Source organism: Ascaphus truei, chromosome 2 (genome assembly GCF_040206685.1).
Source record: "Ascaphus truei isolate aAscTru1 chromosome 2, aAscTru1.hap1, whole genome shotgun sequence".
Taxonomy (NCBI): Eukaryota; Metazoa; Chordata; class Amphibia; order Anura; family Ascaphidae; genus Ascaphus; species Ascaphus truei.
In genome coordinates this window covers 137,669,119-137,690,335 of record NC_134484.1, presented here as the reverse complement: position 1 = coordinate 137,690,335, position 21,217 = coordinate 137,669,119, and the positions used below count along the sequence as shown (strand labels likewise).

At 38.6% G+C, this 21,217-nt stretch overlaps 1 protein-coding gene across 3 annotated transcripts in view; it reads right to left on the bottom strand.

Moving 5' to 3' along the window:
- SMCHD1 (structural maintenance of chromosomes flexible hinge domain containing 1) overlaps window positions 1-21,217 on the bottom strand; it is a 130,062-nt gene that overhangs the window by 9,447 nt on the left and 99,398 nt on the right. For 2 of the 3 annotated variants that reach the window (XM_075585265.1, XM_075585263.1), the window contains exons 34-45: window positions 20,883-20,944; window positions 19,372-19,459; window positions 19,116-19,247; window positions 17,299-17,451; window positions 15,365-15,494; window positions 13,826-13,945; window positions 11,574-11,659; window positions 11,361-11,483; window positions 9,723-9,913; window positions 7,632-7,741; window positions 2,490-2,560; window positions 1,719-1,890 (exon numbers count right to left, since the gene is read on the bottom strand). In XM_075585265.1, the coding sequence (XP_075441380.1) occupies window positions 1,719-1,890; window positions 2,490-2,560; window positions 7,632-7,741; window positions 9,723-9,913; window positions 11,361-11,483; window positions 11,574-11,659; window positions 13,826-13,945; window positions 15,365-15,494; window positions 17,299-17,451; window positions 19,116-19,247; window positions 19,372-19,459; window positions 20,883-20,944 (1,438 nt within the window). The remainder of the gene's footprint in view (window positions 1-1,718; window positions 1,891-2,489; window positions 2,561-7,631; window positions 7,742-9,722; window positions 9,914-11,360; window positions 11,484-11,573; window positions 11,660-13,825; window positions 13,946-15,364; window positions 15,495-17,298; window positions 17,452-19,115; window positions 19,248-19,371; window positions 19,460-20,882; window positions 20,945-21,217) is intronic. The other variant, XM_075585266.1, reaches the window with a different exon arrangement.

Here is a 21,217-nt window from a genome sequence, read left to right as displayed (position 1 = left end):
AATACTAGGAAATCATTGATAAATATCCCCAAGGTTTGAATTCTTCAGCAGCATCCGTGGACCGAAAAATAGACCCATAAACGCTATAAACAAATAAAAAATACTATATTCATTTAATGATCCATGAACATGATCAAAATGTATGGCAATGCCCCATCTGGCTCAGTGACATGATGAGGAAACCAAGTGCTGGAATTCCTGTTCTGATGAACAATCACTGTTACGCAGGGGGGAGCTTTTCTTTAGAACACAAGCAAATGTGCCGACAGTTATAGGTAGGGGAGAGAGAGACACCCGCTCAGCCTAGGCGTGGAAGAACAGGGTGCACTGGGGGAAGGGTGAACAGGTAAACAATTATCAGAGCCAGAGTGTCACTCCAGAGATGGAGAGTAGACAAAGATTAGAAAGCCCCCAAATAGCATGCACTCGCTGATCTTAATGATAAATGTGTGGCTGGAAGTTATAGGTAGGAGGCAGGCACACGGTCTTATTCAGAAAGCTTTAATGTGCCATATAATGCGAAGGGCCCTCACCGTGTAAAAGGTAGCGTTGAACTACTGAAACATCGGATTATATAGCACATTAAAGCTTTCTGAATAAGACTCTGTGTCTGCCTCCTGGTTTGCTGATTTGCTTCCTCTGGGACCCGTGGACCTCCCTGGATGCGGTGCACCGGCGGCTAATTACCCCTCTTCTTACTTCATGTATTGCGTGCATGCATTACTCTCTTGGAAGTTATAGGTAGGCAGATGGGTCATATTTAAATCCTGCCCTATTTGTAATTGTGAAAATTATTTTCCTGTGACACCTCAGACTGCTACACAGAACAGCCCAGTGACCAAATAACATACTGACAGGAAAATGAGGATTCATTAAAACTTTAACACACAGGGTCTAGTTTAACCAAAACAACTATTCTCTTGTATTATAACATGAATAGCAGAAATATGTTGCTTATACAGTACTTTGCTGCTAAAATAGTAACACCCTTCTGATCGTCAGAGGCTACGATACCCTCCGACGGCAATATTGTTCTTAATACAGCTCTGTACTTAACTGCCTATTTCAGAATCACAATGTAACAGTAACCAAGTTCAGATGTATGAGCCCAAAAGGATGACTGTGCAGACTGATCCCTGAAATGGTTTATGTCTCAGAACTTTAGCCTGTCCTAGACAGTACTGTACAAGATGATTTATGCAGCAGGATACATCTTTAGAGTAACCAGTGTAAAAGGAAGTTAAATGCAATACACTTTGTGCGTTCACATGCAATTAAATTGATGCGAAGAAATTTATTTTGAACATGCGATTATGTATAAAGATATATGGCACAGATTTTTTTCTGCTGTAGCGGGTTTTGCCAGTAAGCTGTTGAGAGGTATTTATAGGAAGTGTTGGGGGAGGCTGAAGGGGGAAATTATTACAACGGGATGTATGAAATTCTATTTTTTCCCTCCTTTTCGTGAATCCACACACTCTGGCAACTCCAATTTAGCACAAAAGTATCATTTTAAAAAGTTGGAGTTAATTTTTTATTTTATTTGTTGTGTGAGAGAAAAAAAAAACAACTCCATCAGGAGTTTTATATATGTCCTCGGTACCGGCAATTTAAACAGTGTATGTTATTTAAGTGTGAAACATGGAATCTCAATTTTTTCCCCCCTTGCTTGTTTTACATTAATGATCCTATTTAACAACAGGGTACGGTATACTCACCTATCTCTGTACTAAGTGTGAAACATTCTGTGGGCTCAGGCGCGCCAAACACCATCCCCCTAAGCTTGTCAATAGGAGGAGCTTTGTTCTGTAGGCCGCCAAACTTTCCATTGCTACGGATTCTGTCCCCATCTCTGGTCAGCAACGTTGGGCAGAACGAGAACTGCACAATCTTCAGAGACACAAATCACAAGAGAATAATGAGATAATGAATAGAGTGTAATAGGGTAGTATCAATAGATAATGTAAGGTACTGTAAATCTATTGCAAGTATATATGATGGTGAACAAAGTTGCATGCACTAAACAGGGGACATTGGAAAACAAAAACAATAATATATATATATATCAAATAACATACATGAGTATTCACAAATGCATAGAATTAGTAATCACTAAAAAGTACAATTCTCTCCCCAAGCATTTTACTTGTTAAACAGATTCTGATAAAGGAGACCACTTGAAGTGCCTGGGCAGTCTTTGTTATGTAAAACAGAGTTTGTTTTTAAGATATTTTATTTTTCAATTATTGGTGACTTGCTGCCAGACGAACTCTGGTTCCAGCCATCTTGGAATTCCCAGAGAATAATCCGATGTATCCAGAGCACAGACCCCAGAAGCAGCACAGTTGCTGACAGACGTGGTTCAATCAGATTACTTCTGAGACCAGCTATGGCCATGGTGAAAAATAAAATAAAAACACACAAGCATGATTGGCATCTGTCTCTTTCTCATTGTGGCCACGTTACAAACCAAGAGTAGTGTTACCTACCTGCTTCCTATAGTGATTAGCCGCATCTAAATTGTCCAGAATGACTGCATCTCCGAGAAGCATTCCAAAAACTAAAACATAAAAAGGATGTAAGAAAGCAGTTAAGAACCATTGTGGGACATAAAACACAAAATCACATGCTAAATATAAAACTGCAGTGCAATGTTTTAGTAGCTTTATTGGTCGTAAAGAGGTGTACAAATGTTGTAGCTTGTAATACTTTACAATGCTCCAGTAAATTGTTCATCTAATTACAGTGTAGTTTTCAAAACATGCCTCACAGACAGAGACATGCGAGTTTGCAAAAAGTTCTGCATACTATAGTTTAATCAACTATACTTGACCGTCAACTATTTTTCCATTAATTAGTAATGCAACCTGGAACAAAATTCTTATTCACAATATCAGTTCAGAATGGTACATTACATTTCAAAGAACTGCACAGTAATTGGGGGCTTTAGCTTGTGAGCAGCTGCTATGAACTTAATGATAAAGAACACCAATGCACATTCACACTTCTGAGACATACAGTATACTCAAACTTGCCACTCCGTGATTATTACGGTATTGTGGAGTGTTATTTGCCACTTATTGTCCCAATTTGAAAATAAAGGGAGGGGAAAAGGAAAAAAACTCTCGCTTCAGCTTAATTCAGGAAATGATATATAATATTGAACACAAAGGTGCAAAAAGGGGATAAGGAGTAATGGTGAAGACTAGAGAAAGCACACCCTTCTACAAGCTCTCAATGTATAGTTTGATATGGTAGTTAATTTAAAATCAATTTTAATGATATTAAAGTAAAAAACATATTAAGTTACACTGTGAATTATAATACACCTAAAGTGTATTAAAGTGAATAAATTACTGTGGTGACCAAACATATAAAACAAAAGAGACGCTGAGTACATAAATGTCAAAAACTGAAAACCAAGGGATATCTAGGTAATGAATGAAGGTTCTCCTGATAATATACTGTATAAGACCTAAATAGGTCACAGTAAATCATTGATAACCCTTGGGTACAGCCCTCGTAGTGAAAATGAAAAGAAACCTGTATATAGTGAACAGGTAGCGTGGAGACTGATATTAATGTATAATAGTATGACGTATAATTGTTCCTCCAGAAATCTGTAATTACCATATGTGACAGCTGTTTTGTATAGGCACACAAAATGTGTATAGATGCCTAGAGGCACGAATCAGAGTCCCTATCAATTTATAGCCTCTTGAGACAAACAAAATAACAAAATACTGCTTTAAATATACACATAAAAAGCAAATGCAATGAGCCCACAAAGTGTGTTTATGTAGCTCAGAGGCACGGATCGAGTCTGTATCAAGTTATAGCCTCCTAAATAAATGCATAGTTAGTAATAAGCAGATCATTAGCTTTCACAGAGTAATCATATGTAATCAGGAACAAGTGTATCGCAGACAGACAGGGTACCTGAAACAAGTAGCCAAAAGCTGGTAAATCAACCAGCATCAATACTAGCTGAATATAGTGCCAAATGAAGCAGTCAGACAACACTGTAAAGTGTATCTAAATCAATAACCTAACACAGGGGGGCGCAAACTTTTTTCCCTGCGCCCCCCTGACGGCTGTCCCCTCGCTCCCGCGCCCCCCCCCCAACCCCAATTTACCCGCGCTCCGGCGTAATGACGTCACGTTGCCATAGCAACGTGACGTCACATGACCTCGCAGCGTCATTTTGACGCCGCGTTGCCATGGCGCCGCAGGGAGGAAGCCGCCGGAGCCACGGTAAGTAAGGTTTACAGAGGCCCTGCAGCTCCCCCGGCACTTAATTTAAGTGCCTTCGGGAAGCGCGCGGGGCCTCTGTAAACCCCGCGCCCCCCGTCGGCAGGGTCGCGCCCCCCCTGGGGGTCGCGCCCCACAGTTTGCGCACCGCTGACCTAACATATTGCTTCTAGCAACATCGTAAAGTAGCGTTAGGCACATCTCATTGGGCAATGCGTGAATAATACAGTGTCAATATTTAGAGATGACAACTTGCAACAAGTTAAAGTATCAGACCTGCATCACGGCGACTTGTGAATCCTACCGGCGCGCTCCAATGCGCCTAACCCCTTGCTGCTGCGTACGAACGTCATGACGTCAGTCTAGTCCTGCCTCCCACATATTACATATGATTACTCTGTGAAAGCTAATGATCTGCTTATTACTAACTATGCATTTATTTAGGAGGCTATAACTTGATACAGACTCGATCCGTGCCTCTGAGCTACATAAACACACTTTGTGGGCTCATTACATTTGCTTTTTATGTGTATATTTAAAGCAGTATTTTGTTATTTTGTTTGTCTCAAGAGGCTATAAATTGATACGGACTCTGATTCGTGCCTCTAGGCATCTATACACATTTTGTGTGCCTATACAAAACAGCTGTCACATATGGTAATTACAGATTTCTGGAGGAACAATTATACGTCATACTATTATACATTAATATCAGTCTCCACGCTACCTGTTCACTATATACAGGTTTCTTTTCATTTTCACTACTAGTGCTGTACCCAAGGGTTATCAATTATTTACTGTGACCTATTTAGGTCTTATACAGTATATTATCAGGAGAACCTTCATTCATTACCTAGATATCCCTTGGTTTTCAGTTTTTGACATTTATGTACACAGCGTCTCTTTTGTTTTATATGTTTGGTCACCACAGTAATTTATTCACTTTAATACACTTTAGGTGTATTATAATTCACATTGTAACTTAATATATTTTTTACTTTAATATCATTAAAATTTTAAATTAACTACCATATCAAACTATACATTGAGTGCTTGTAGAAGGGTGTGCTTTCTCTAGACTTCACACTTATTGTCCCACCAGAACTTGTTTGGATATTTAAAACTATAGAAACAATACCGGACTCTGTCATTAAACATATTGGGATATCAAAGAATGCAGAAGTTTCTCAATCAGATGAAAGAAAAGGAGTTGTTGTTGTTGTTAATGCTCCGATTATCCATGCAGCAAATGACATTTTCCATTGTCAGCACATTCACGTCTCCGACAGGTCTGCAACCCTGCTTTTTACTATTATCTCTTAGTATACAGTGCTTCCACTGCAGCAAGGGATTCTGGGAAATGTCATTCAAAATAGCACACTGTCACCTTTTGCTTCAAATTCATGTTGATATACATTATGGTGGGTAAAAAGTGACCAAAAACCCTCCACCATATACAGTAGCCTACAGCAAATAAAAATATCCCTTGAGCACATTCACCTGTCTCAGACAGGTCTGCAACCCTGAGTTTCACCATTATTTCCTAGCATACAGTGCTTCCACTGGGAAATTGATTACCCATGCAAGATTTGAGCAATAATAAAAGTGAAACTATGAGTCATAAATGCAAAAGGGGTCATTTAATTTCAATTAGAATTTATTGACTGTTATATTCCAGATTATCTGGGTTGATGTTCTCAAACCTAGAGACCAGCTTTATGGAGCAATAATGATCTTTCTATGCACAGACTCCAGACTACAGTTGTGAAGGGACCCTGACAATTTGCTGCTGGTTTATCTCATGTGTGATATACCTCTTATGTGCATACAGCCAAATATTCGGTGCAGTAACCCCTCCTGAGCTTCATGTCCACATACTTGTTGGGGCCAGATGTTAACAACTTGCTCTTTGTTCCACTATCCATGATAATTGCCAATATACAGTACATAGGAGATTTCTAGATTTATTCTGTACTGTATAGTGCATCATAAATCATTTGTAACGTAGTGGCCTTACACCAGACAAGGAAAGGCAACACAAATAATTTAACTTACACTAGGGACACTAAGCATATTAGTTTAGATAAGACACAGCACTTAATCATACTCTGTTCCCCTATATTTTCTCATTACATCAGCATTTTTGCATTGTAGAATTTAACTACTATATGCAAAGAGCCTGGAAGAATATAAATGGTCCCATCAAATTATTAATGCAATTATGATCTTTTCATCAAGTGACATAAAAAAAACACATGCGCAAGTACTTTTAGTTATGCTTTTCTTTCCCTTATTTTTAAATGGTTGTCGCAAGCTCAAAGAGATCACATTTTAGTTTCTGTAAAACCATTTTTATTACTCCAGCAGTACACTCGTATCCAATTTGGTGGAAACAGGTAAATAAGAGTCCAACGCCCCGGTCTTTCCATAAAAAGAAAAAGGCTTTACAGATATATATATATTTTTTAATATAAATATTTCTGTTTCTGGTTCTCCTCATTTTTAGGAACATAGGGACTATTCCCATATTAATTCACTTTAATTGTCTTGGTTTATCTGCAAATTATCTTTTTCTTTTTAGCAGGGGCCCTGGATTAAGAGAATTAAGTGATTACTTGACCAACTCCTTCCATGTTACCAAGGGTTGAGAAGGCGAAAAGTAAGCCAATGGCAAGGTCTACATAATGACATTCACCCAAAAAGGGGGTTATGAATATTAAAAAAATAAAAATAACTAATTGGTGACCTTTTAATGCATCAATCACCCAGATGTAATACCTTGTGTGTGTCACTGGTTTATCTTTACGCCTAGACTGGATTGCAAAAACAGGTTTGTCCCTATATGTACCAACTTGCCAAATGTATCTCCTCAAACATTGACTTCGTGATCTCCAAGGCAAATTACAGCAATTGTCTGGGGTCTTTGTATTTCTACCCATGTATTTTCTCAGCGCATTTGTTTTTGGTAATGGTGCAAATAATCCATGGTTAAAATGTTAAGTCAACTGGATGTTTCATGTTAAAGTCACATTTTCAAGAACGTAGAACCTTTCAATGGGACCATTGCTAAACCCCGCCAAAAAACAAAAACATTACTTTCGTCTAATTTGATAAACACATTTTTTTAAATCCATGTATGTACATATACACATACATACATTGTGTGTACATGCATCTATAGCTTTCTTCTGATGTAACAAGAAATCACACAATAAAAGGCACTATCGCCAAAAAATGTAATCCTACACCTATGGTGATGTGTGGCCGAGTAACAAAAAGGTAATAGAAAATATACTATCCACCTGAACACTTAGTATCAGGGATGGGCACAGCACACGGTATTCATTTGAAACAAAGTTGAATAAATCAAGTCCATTTACCTATTTGACAGTGCTCTGCATTTTCTGGGAAGACCAAGAGATCTCTACCAAACACCGGATTACCAAGTGGCTGGAAGCAGCTTTTTCCATTGCGTATGTGTGGTAATGGCCTGGAGAAGGAAAACAGGAATCTATTACATTTTCTCATTAACACATACAGAAATAGCTTACATTTGTAAACGGTGGATGAAATCAGCATGAAGAAAAACAATTCTGAAATGAACACATCATAACGGCTCAAACCAAAAGGTTATTTGCATTGCAGTTTATTACTTGAGAACACGAAGTGACACAGTTGCTTGCCCGAGATATCATGCACATTACGCTTCAAACTGGGGCTATTCCTCCCTGTGAATTTACCTTAAAGCAACAATCCTGGCTACTAGTTTTTTTTCTTTTTCAATTCGACGCAAGTTGTGGGGTCCCCTGGATCTGATCGGTGGTCCGCCGATATCTAAACATCCCCCTGTCCCAAAGACTTTTTGTGTGTGCTGGTTTTGACATAATAAAACCAAACAAATATGGCAGCGGTCTAGAGACATGGGTACTAGGGTGATAAATAGAAAACGATACCACACCCAAAACAACGTCTTTGAAAACAGCATTTTAGTGTAAATTACAGTTGGGTCAGCAGTCACAGAGGCATTTGTTTAAGGTGCAAAAAGACTACAGACTATCTTTTGCACCTTAAAAAAGTCTCCTGTGAGGTCAGAAACGCCTGTAATTTACAATAAAATACTGTTTTAAAACACCTTTCTTTGGCGAGTGACGTTTGCTGTTACTATCGAATTCTTCAAATTATTCTGGGGGTCTACAGGACGTCTGGTGAGTAAACACTTAAGTATCTTTATCTGGATTATTAGAATGCCACTTTCTACATTGTATAATGGTCACCAATAGAAAGAACGATGACATCATGGCTTTCCTATTGGCCGCAGGAGTGCGCCCTGATCCAGGAAGCCATATTGTTTCCCCAATTTGTCCAGCAGAATCCCTCCCAGGGGCTCAACGTTCCAGAACAAAGGGGATGGGAGGGTGGCCACAGAGGTCAGGGGACCACCAAGGAAGCTCTGGAAAAAAAAACGTGGTTTTGGTAAGATTTAAAAAAACAAACCAAAACCACCCCCCAAAAACGAATGATACCCGGATTACTGCTTTTATTTTACACCTACATACCATTACAATTGTAACCCTGTTTAGTGCTTTGAAATACGATACAGCTATCTGAGCCAATGAACGAGTTTAGAGAAAAGGGAGGCGGAAGAAAGCAAAAACATTTAGAAATAAAATCAAGGAAAATACGATCACCTATGTCCTTGTGCCCAAAATATCAAACATTTCATTGTAAGATCTTTGGCGTGAACCATTTATTTAGTTGTGCATTTTATACAGGAATGATTATAAAGGCAAAAACTGAAACAGCTGTACAAAACAAAAAGCAACATGCACAAAAAAATATTTGCATGTTTCTGCTCCCCGCCGTATAGAGTTTGGAAGGGAAAGAAACATGGCCATCTATGTGAGCTACACATTGAGACGGATCCTGCAACAGCAAGTAAAGGTGCTTCCCCAAACACTATTCGGTTGTATTATCCTTAATAATTGAATCCATTATTTTAAGAGGTTTGGCAGCCTTATCTAGTATTTAGTATTAACTGTTACTGTCACACTTCCCCAAAAATCACTGTCATCAATAGCAATAGGATACAGATGCAGAAACACTGCACAGCATATATTACTCTGCCACAAATGCCAACCGGAGTAAAAGAACAGCCGGAGAAGAGAGGAATCAGACCTGTACAAGTACTAAAAACACACAACTACAGCAGTTTACATGAGATAACAGTACAAGAGAAAATGTCATCCCTATCGAATGAGAACTATTACAGTACAAGGCAAAGCAGACACACAAGTATAACTAGCGTAATAGGAAGAAAATACGTTTTAAGTGATGACTGAGGCAAAGAGCAAACAAAAAGGTCTAATTTCAGCAATGTATAAAAAGTTTTGTACATGTTTTCATACAAGTACACTGCTTGCACGACTAGCTTGGGAGACAATGGAATTTTGTGGCTTGCGGTCATGTTGTACCTGCCCCAGACTGGGAGATTCTTCCGAAAAATTGAATCCAGGGGCAGAACCTGCTGGCGGCCCTGTGTGTCATCAAAGATCCGACGAGCAGCATCCGTGGTCATGGTCACCACGCAGTCCATGTCACTAGCCATGTGCCACGAGATTACTTTTGCAGCTTCGTTGTCTTCAATTTGTGCTAAATGGGCAATCTGAAAAACAAACCAGCAACTAAGTCTGATAACCAGCCAGCTTTCCTCTCCCAGAGACAGCTCTCTCTTAAAATCCCACCCCCCCCAAATACACTTTCCAGCTTCTTCTTTTTTTTTTAATTCAAAGTTACTCTCATACTTTAGAAAACTCCAGCACTAAAGTTTCTCAATGTTCCATTAAAAGTACACATCAGTGCAACATTCAAATCAGTGTATCAGAAAACTGGCAGCACAGAAGTGGGTGCCGCTCTTCTTAAGAGTTAAAAGATTTGCCTCTGAGTTTGGTCTCTCTAGAAACACTTCAATAGATAATGGGAGAAATAAAAGATGTATGCAAAGGCACACAGAGGAGTGTGGAGAAGCAGAAGGTGGCCTCGAAAAAATAATAATAATTATGTGAACCGGGACATCTATAGTGCATGACGGTCTTACAGTCTATCATGCTCCTGGGATCCAAGCATATTTTATTTTTCATTTGGTGAGTGATTACCTTGACCGTAAAGCATTTATGCTGTGGTCAGAAAAACTAAATGTTAGGAAAAACAAAGTAGGTGGAAAAAAACAACAAAAAAAAACAACAACTTGGAATGTGTGGTCAGCACAAGACAGACTGAAAAAACAATGCAATAGACGAGATACCAAGTAGGACTCTTGCGCACAGACTTCTTAGTGCAGTCTCTTCCATTTATTAGAGAGCATCGAAGAGTGCAATGTTTCAGGTCCCACACAGACCATTCATCAGATGACCAGATAAAAGGTCCATATGGGACACGAAACATTGCACTCTTCACTGCTCTCTAATAAATGGAAGAGACTGCACTAAGAAATCTGTGCGCAAGTGTCCTACTTGGTATCTCACTCTGGAAACTGTTGCATTGTTTTTTTATTACGACTGCACATATGGCCTTAAGCTAAAGGCACATAAAAATTACACAAGCATTATGGATGGCTCATCAGTATGTTGCAGGTGATTATTTTAATTTGTTTATATGGTGTTTACATTTCATGAAACGGATGCCGCCATTTAAAAAAACAAACACAAAATACGGCCCTCTATTTGCAGTCTGTATTTTGCACATCATATTTATATTAAAAGGAAATGTTTCTCAACACAAATAATTCTGATAAGGTGCAGGTGCTTTTGTGTTTATCACTCTCTTCATGCCCCTTTTTTGTGACTTTGACCATTTTAACCTGGAAGCTAAAACAAAACAGAACAGGTTTGGAACCGAGGAAAGTGCCTCTGAAAACTGGCAACGGTGTTCATGCACATCCGCATTCAGATAACGTGACCAGGAAGTGTTAGTTGGCAAGCCTTTAATCCTTTCAGTTCAGGCTCAAGAGTCACTTCTACTGACAAGTCTCCGCAGCATCAATAGCTACTTATAAAGACTTCCCCACTGCTTAGGCAAAGTTGTACAATTTGAACGCAAAGTAAAAACCTCACCTTTCCTAAAATGTCCGTATTGCCCTTGGAAGTCGGAGGAAGAGAACACTTCCTCCTAGGCTGATTCAATATGGTGTCTCGCTGTGACATCTTCTGTTTTATGATGGAGTCGATGAATTTAATCTGTAAGCAAAAACACAGAGTATAGTTTTAATGTTTGTTGTCCATTATTCAGAGACCCTCAAGTTCAAAGTCTTATTTGCAAAAACATACCGGGTTTTGGGTAGGTATCTCGATTTGCATTCTTTTCAGTTCCTGCTTCAAGTGAGACGCTTTAGCCTTTGCTTCTTGTGCTTGACCTAAGAACACCATGAAGATAAATAAAGCAATTTATACACCCAATCACACATATATATCTGAATGTGATGCAAGGTGATAAAGTGCCAGTGCTCGAGTCTCTGCAGAAAACGTTGTAATTTTAATTAAACGTATGTTTATAAATCAAGTGATTCCTCTACATTCCCCATTAGTCCTGATAGTCCATTGGATCCACTAAGTTTAGCCCGTTATGTCCTTGCCAAACGACCAATAAGGTTAAGGGAACATGTAGTGAGATGTAGCCTGTGCAAACTTTTGTTGAACACACATTTACATCACACAAAAGGCAGTGGCTGAAGGAAAACAAACTCCTCCCATGTATCAGGTTGCCATATGTACACATAACTTTGGTTCAGTTCGGCCATAGAAGGACCGCACCTTTTAGATAATGGAGCTACTAGACACAAATAGATAAGATTGCAGGTGTGGGTTAAGCAGTTGCATGCACAACGACAACAGGTATGTAGCTGAAAATAATGAATAATTTACATATTTGTTTGAACTAATCTTTTTGTACTATATTATAAACCCCCACAGATGTCACATGGAAACAATTTATCAGAAAATAATTGAAATTAATTGAAGCTCGAGTATATTTATCCATGTAACATGGTCTCTACAATAAGTATGTGATTATAGGCAGCACTTCCTACGGAAGTAATTAGAACAGTACTGAAATGAAGGGTGCGCGGGAACAATGGATGGACCCCTAATCCCCCCAAAACAGTGTCATAGTTTATTTGTCATTTGCAGAGTGAGGCTCAAAAAAAGAAAAGCAGCAATTAACACACCATATATGAAGCATTGTATTGTAATATTTGTGTTAGGGGATAACCGTAGAAAACAAGCTGCAGCAATTCCATGACTAGAGATGGGGCTTGGGTTCCGATGCACAAAACGAAACCTCGTAACAAATATCCTTCATGATAATAAGAAAAATGATTACAAACTAATTTATGGACCTAGACAGCGCCTTTAGCATCCTAAAAGTGACTGCAACCTGAAGAAAAGCAGAACACCAGTGTGAGAAACTGCAAGTGGTGGGAGCGACGTGTTCATGTGTGCTCTATTGGAATAGGAAGATGCAAGAAACTCCAGCCTGGCTGAATGCACCACAATCTGGTGAAAACTGCCACTCAAGCAATAGACTAGATTATTGCACAATTAAGGTGCGTTCACCCATACCAGAGTTTCATGACTCTACCAAGAGCCTTCTAATATATACATTCTAGTTATCTTGAACCAAATATGAACACGTAAGTGAACCATCTTATCTTTGCCACAAGGGAAATGTAGCCGTCTATTATATATTTTATTTAGTTTTCTCTATGCATTTTATTTAGTTTTCTCTATGTATTTAACTTAATTTTCTCTATGCATTTTATTTAGTTTTCTCTATGCATTTTATTTAGTTTTCTCTATGTATTTAACTTAATTTTCTCTATGCATTTTATTTAGTTTTCTCCATGCATTTTATTTAGTTTTCTCTATGCATTTTATTTAGTTTTCTCTATGCTTTTTATTTAGTTTTCGCTATGCATTTTATTTAGTTTTCTCCATGCTTTTTATTTAGTTTTCTCTATAGATATGTTTCTTGAAAAGAAATGTAGGCTAAAAATATCTGTCAAAGTAATGGTTGTATTGAAGATTGTACAACCATTCATATTTCTCATTTCTTTGTCACAGTCTAAAATTGATAGTTTTGTTGAAGTACTTAAAACGCATTGGAACTTTTTCTAGGGCATAAGCAACCAAAGGAACAAAAATATTTTTTTCTGCATTGCTCTGCAGTGTACTCAGCACGGTCCATGAATTTTGCAGGTCACTCACCGCCACTTATAGCTTACAAACTAGCTTGCGCCTGGTCACAAGGAGCTGACACGGATTTGAACTGTATTCACCCATTTTAAAAGTTACCACTGCACTACGGGAGAGGGATATATATATATATATATATATATATATATATATATATATATTTTAAAAAAAGAAAGAGAGAGAGAGAGAGAGAAAAACTTGACTTGCAGACTGATGTAGACGTGTTCTGAGATTGTAGTTGTGGAAGTAGGTGCATATAAAGAAACAGATTATACCCTCGCAAACAAAGAAACCGTACTACCCGATTCACTACAATAGGGAACACTTACATTTTATTTCATCGATAAGCTGATTTGTAGTATCAAATAGGCTTCTGTAAACTATAACAGAAAGGGACAACTGATCTTTCTCTTTAGTAAGTGCTGCCATCTGCTGCTGCTTCTTGAAATCTGGAAAAAAAAAAAAAAATTGGCATTATGTGGTGTATATTTAGAATGAATCTTTATAAACAATAGACTCCTTAGTATTGTAATTGACACCCATCTTTGATGCAAAAGGCCCCTTCAACAAAACAGTGGTATATTAACTAACGCACACGTATAGCTCGCTTTATAAATAAAGTATGTTACGGTGAATACAAAAGTGACAACACTCCCTGACAACCGTACAGGTGTACAGCAAGCACAAATACCACTTACAGGCACATTCACATGTTTCAGAAAGGTCTACAACCCTGCCTATCCCCATTACCTCAGCGTACAATGCTACCACTGCAGGCAGGAATTCTGGGTAATGACATGAAAAAAATGAGCCCTCAGTGTTTCACTTGTTGCTTGAAATCCATTTTAACATGGACCCCTATAAGCGTATGCCTGTCACATTACATGGCTTTTTCAGCACAGCCTGGGTTAAAGAAGTGCATGGCCAGTAGACCTACTCACAGACATCTGTGAGCCTCCTCAGTGAGACGATGGCTACTGGCTATGCAACGTGAAGCTGGTAGTGGCTACAGACACAAAGCTATGGTGAGTAAAACAAATGACAAAAACCCTCCACCAGATCCATGTTACAATGGATTAGAAGCAAAAAGTGAGCGTCTCATTTGCACGTCATTACCCAGAATGCCTCGCTGCAGTGGAAGCATTGTATGCCAAGTGATAATGGGGAAAGGCATGGTCGTGGGCCTGTCTAAGACATGTGAATCGGCTCAAAAGTGGTATTTTTAAATAAATAGATATTTCAACAAGACCTATGAGTGCCAGTCTGTTCCTACCAATTTACCTCGCGGAGCACCCAGGCGATAGAACCCAATACATAAGTGCTCACATCTCCTACTAGAGATGGTGTGTGTGTGTGTGTGTGTGTGTGTGTGTGTGTGTGTGTGTGTGTGTGTGTGTGTGTGTGTGTGTGTGTGTGTGTGTGTGTTATATATATATATATAACAGAACACTTCACTGTCGTCTGTTGATACATATATACACTGAATACATATGCACAGAAAAGATATATACATATACTCTTCAATTGGCAGACCATGGACCAAAGGTGGCTCTCTGACTCTGCTGCAAAAGCAATTACATAGTATGAAATGAACAGGAGCAAATTACAATTTTGCTCACTAAAACACACTTATAATTTAATGTAAATCCATGTAAAATGACATTACAATAAGCTTGCGGCTGGTTTAAGTGCGCGCGCTCACACACACACACACACACACACACACACACACACACACACACACACACACGCGCGCACACACACATGCACACTAAATATGGGCCAATGTCTGGTTCCTATCGAGTTTATCATCTTTATAGTGAGATCTTTCATTCACAATCAGCATCTAAAATTATACCTTAACTTACCATTGTAAAACATAAATGGGAGACAATATGGATCCAAAGCCTCTGCTTTCTTAGCTGGTAGCACGAGAGTGAACGTGAGCTGGTACTGAGTGCTATCCTTCCCGGGACTGTTTTCTGCAAGGAGGAGGTCCTGTACAAAAATAAAGAGTGACCATTAAGAACTGTTCATTATAATAATCTATAAAAAAAAAAGCGAAGAGTGCAGGGACACGCAACAGTGTAAGAGAGTTTATTATATAAAAAAAAAACCACACAACAAGCAAAAACAGTAATGCCCGTATAAAATTTCAGATCTTTAAAGCTTATATCATTATAGACTTGTGGCTCCAACGTTGATCCAGGACCTGCTCTCCTCCGGTCATGCAGGCATGTCTGTCTGTAGTGCAGGGAGGTGTTGGGATAGGATCAGGTAGCTCCGTAGATAAAGAACAGAGAAACGCCACTCTGGCGATAGTATTCCATGCGTCATGTAACACCAGCGGGGGTTCCGTTCAACCCTCTCACGGAGATGCAGTTGTCTCCCCTAAACAGGGGAGAAGATGATCTGCCCCCTCTCAGCTGGATTACCACAATCAGAACACCAAGGTCAGTATGAAGAAAAAGTTCACCTCAGTGGAACCCCCGCTGGTGTTACATGACGCACGGAATACTTTCCCCAGAGTGGCATTTCTCTATCGTGATATAAGCATTAAAGATCTGACATTTTGTAAGGGCATTACTGTTTTACCTTGTTGTGTTTTTTAATATAGTAAAAGGTAATTACAACACTATTGCGTGTCCTTGCACGCTTCTCTTTTTTTCATCTAATGCATAGGTAACAAGCTACCTGAGATCAGCTGCGGGACGTTAACCCATGGAAGAAATCTAAATGAGTCAGCAGGGTTTTAGGAATGTATATCCTTATTGACACAGACATCCCTTTTTGCTTGGGAATACTGGATACACTTGAGGCGTCTCTATATATGCAATGTTTTGCTGAGAATTTGTGTGTATTTAATCAACATGAGTTATACACTTTTTGAGACTAGTGTCACTGCACCTTTATCGGTTTGATAAATATATTTATATGTTGCGGATTTCCCCTTAGCACACAACATTTTTCCACATAATATACATTAATTTGATCATATAAGTGGCACCATTTAAACATGTGGATCGGCCAGCATGAAATCTCTTAAAGTAAGGATTAGGGCTTCTCACCCAATACTCTAACCGTGGAGTAGGGGATACAATGTAAGTCTTTGAGTACCTAAACCAGTGACGAGATGCATGCAACCGGCGTGCACTTCAATCTGTGGCGCTTAAGCCTGTGTAAAATGTGAAATGAAACTGAAGTTTCTCCTACATACTATTTTACAGGGGATTTAAATCAAGATACACTGTTGATTTGTAGCATGTGCAGCCTTGCTGTTTCCTTACTCCTTTATAAACTTTTCTATCCTCTCCAACTCCCCTCCTATCCACATTTCTACACTTCTCAGTAAAAATCACCCCCACAAATACTCTTCGTTATCTCTACTCCCTGCTGCAGGGGATATCTTCTCTCCTAATCCTGGACCCAGTCATATACACACCTATTCCCGCCATGCCAATAGTGTTAACCCATCTAATTTAATTCTGACCAACCTAAAAACTCACCTCTTAAATTAAGCATCGCAATAGTCTGGACTCATGGCTAGTCCCACACCCAGTGTCACTCCTACCCCTACCAACCATTATGGCCAAGCACTGGAAATCTACAGCAGTTATTCCTTCACTGGCGTTCTCTGTAACTCTCCCAACATACCACGTACATCGTAAATTCTGCGGGGCAGGGATTTTCTTTCCTTTTGTCAGACTTTGCTTCGCACCCTTATATTATTATAATTCCCTGTACTGTATTGTCTTTGTGAAGCGCCAAGTACACTGTAGGTGCTATATAAAGATATACATACACTGATTTCAGCTGATCCTTTCTTAAACGGGAACTCTATTGTGGAAGTGTTAGACTGAAACTGTGGGATCTCTGCCTCATCCTCAGTGGAACATACGATCTTAGCGATTATTTTGCCATTTAGATCAGCCCCTGCCACATTATTATGCTCATCCTGAAAAATAAACGGCAATAATCAACCTAAAGTCAAAGAAAAGTATAAAAAAAAAATTCTTAGAATTAGCAACAAAAAAAACAAAAAATATATTTAGGAAACCACACAGCACATTAAAGGCGAATAAAGAACTGTACATGAGGATTAATGAACTGCAGAAAAAGGAAAAACTTCCTCATTGAAGACTATTACAGCTATGTAACATGGCCGTATAATGAGGAATTATGTGTAACATATACAGGCATACCCCGGTTTAAGGACACTCACTTTAAGTACACTCGCGAGTAAGGACATATCGTCCAATAGGCAAACGGCAGCTCACGCATACGCCTGGCAGCACGTCCTGCACAGCAATACCGGCTCCCTACCTGTACCGAAGCTGTGCGCAAGCGGGGAGACTATAGAGCCTGTTACACATGCATTATTTACATCAGTTATGCACGAATATAACGAATGCAGTACAGTACATGCATCGATAAGTGGAAAAAAGGGAGTGCTTCACTTTAAGTTCATTTTTGCTTTACATACATGCTCCGGTCCCATTGCGTACGTTAATGCGGGGTATGTCTGTACATATATATATATATATATATATATATATATATATATATATTTTTAACGCCACTTGAAGGTTTGAGAGCCCGGTATGGGTATGCTGTGCTAGGAATCAACTGGGGGCAACAGAGTATGATTTTCTTTAATAATTAATAGAAGTATTTGGACTGACAACTAAGATTGAAATGGTGTGAACACAGAATTTGACTTATTCTCTTTTTAGGTATTTTACATGGGCTTCTGTTTCATTTAACGGGCTAATCCTCTGATAAATCTGTAGCATCAGGTGAACTGAATCATGTTAAAAATGCCATCTCATGCAGAATCCTAATTGAGCTAATAACTACAAAATTCAGGGTCCAAGGAGAGGGGGACAGAGGAGAGAGGGGGAGGGGCTAGAGGGAGAGAGATGGAGAAAGGACCCCCGGTCTAGGCCTGAAACGTCGCTGTTGATTTTTGTACTTGCTTTGATGCATTCATTAAATATTTTCAATTTTTGCTAACCTGGAGTGCAGTGAACTATCTATATCTATCTAGACATTAAGGAGACAAGAATAAGTATTTTCAAATCATTTTTTTAAGTTCACCCCACAAATGTTTGTAAATATTGTAAAACAAAACATCTTTGTCACCCAGTAACCTTTCCTAATCAGTTCTTTGACAGGGAGATGGCATGAATAAAATCTGACTAATCACACTATAACGTCACAGTCTAATCGGCTTCGCTAAACAATTCATCCCGTTTTATAAGCAAAGGTTTGGCTGCTTTGATTTTTATGTGTGTAAATGTATTAAAAGTTGAATTACTTATGGACCTAAGAATAGGGAAGTGTTTCATTAAAACATTTTCTTTAAGCTCAGCAGAGGGGGGGAGTAGGGTGCGCTGTGGCTGTGCAAGCACTCACTGAATACAGTTATCAAAGAGTGCAGCCAGTGGAAATCAAATCCCTTCCAAGTCTCACCTCACCAGTACTTTCATTCATGTGCACTCTGAAAATACCGTACCCCAACTGGCTAAAGATACAGTAAAGGGGAGCCAGTGAATGTGTGTGTAAGAGACCCTATTCCTCATGTGCGTTATGTTGGGAAAGAAAAAGAAATAACTTAACCACAATCTTGAGCAACAGATTCTTGAGCAGGGTGCGACTGGCTGCAGATTTTATATTGGAGACCGTAGGTGTTGAAGGCGGTGGGTACGGAACCAACCTCACAGGCTGATTAGGAATAACATCTATCGTCATCTTTAAACAAAAAACAAAAAAATGTACAACTAAGAGGCACAGAGAAGGGAGAAAAGATTCAAGAACAGTGTTGAAGCAAAGAGACTAGCGAGTAAATGTATTTACATTTTCAAGATGGACAAACCTGCTCACTATGTAGTGCTAGAGTCTTCTCAGGCATAAATACAAACTGGATGCAGTATTTCCCCACTCGATCTGGTACAATTTTATCTCTGGAATTAGTAAAAAGGAATAAAGTTCATTTGTAATAAACAAACTCTTTACATGGCACATTACAAAACAAATGCAGCATTTACCCTGAAGAACATCTAGGTGCTAAATTAATGAAGTGGCCTGTTTCTTGCGTTGGAAAGCAATACATGGAACAATGTAATGAGTTGAAAGCCATTGAACAGAACTAGTTTAAAAGGAACTGCTCATACTAGGGAAAAAACAAACAAAACGTTCAAATATTAATGAAAACAATAACTGAAATGCATAGGAATGTAATGTAAGCATTAGATACATTTGTAGCTACGAAACGGTGTGGCGTGCACTACTTCTGGGCCCTATTGATTAAAGAGGACGCTACATGACTTTGACAGAGAGCAATGATATTGTTCATGCAGAAAATTGGTGAAAGTTTCTTTTCTGTTCTCCTGTGCTTTGTTGGTCAATATTATTGGTGCAAGTAATACCTTACAGGTTACAATATAATATACCCGACTTTATAAGTATCAGCAGCACTAAGATCAAGCATTAAATCAACAACTTTACAGTACCAATTTGTGACTTTTCTGACTAGAATAATAGGGTCAACATATTTATATGCACCCTATCTCTTCAGTAAATACTACGAATGAGCCACCCAATCTGGGGATTTGAATATTACTGTGAATATATAAATATTTTTATGTCATCACTTTATTTTTTAAATTAATTAAAATGTCTATTTTTTTGCCTTGTAATTAGATACCCACTCTAGCGTGTCATTTTGAAGAGAAAGAAATGTTATCTCCTTAAAATGGGACAAATAATTGCCCTGACTATTACAGTCCATTAAACATTATAGACTGAGTGCAGCTACTTGGGATCTTGTGTAAACAGTGCGTTTTACATTTTTGGTTGTTCTAATCTAATTCATACAATTTACAAGAAAGCCTTGACACTTGGTGTCCTCCATTTAAAGACCATAATATGAGAGAAGAGACAAAAACAAGCATTTGTGGAACTGATCATTTAAAATAACCCACAGTAACTACATAATGTGTACTTCTGCCTTTTACCAAATTTAACCCTGAAAGGCTTGGCAATGAAACCTTTTTTTTCCCGCCTACATACTGTACCAATGAGAACAGTCATCTAACATCTCTCAAAACTGCACTGGAGAAATTCACACATTACAATCCAGATGTGATACTGGTACTGTATAGAACACAAGAATGGAAGAGAGTTTCAGCTGACAATATTATTTTTCTTTATAGATCTTAATATATAAACTTATAAAGACAAAAGTTCTATCCAGTGCCTATATTCTTATATTGGAGGGACTGCAAACCAGTGATGCAAAAAGTAGGAAATTAGTGAGCTGCCACAGCCTTTTGACATTTTAAACTCTCTTGCCTGGAATACAGATGTAGCACAGGTTTGACATACCTGAAATAAAAGCAGCCTTCCTTGTCAGCATCTCTAGATTTACTGCAATGAATGGTCATTGTCTGCATTAAAAAAAAAAAAGTTTCATAACTTAAGTATCATCTTAATTGAAGCAGCAGTTTGACATATTCCAATTAGTATACAGAAGTATTCTTTTGTATCCACTAAGTGCTATCTAAAGCCTTCCATACGACTTTGTCCAGTTTAACTATTCTCCTTTGAAATGACTTTTCACAAAGGCCAGTTTTCTTCCGTCTATCACAGACTAACTTCAGGATTCAGCTGCAAGGTATGCATGGAAAGAGAAGAGGAAGGAGTCACACAAGGTATGCATG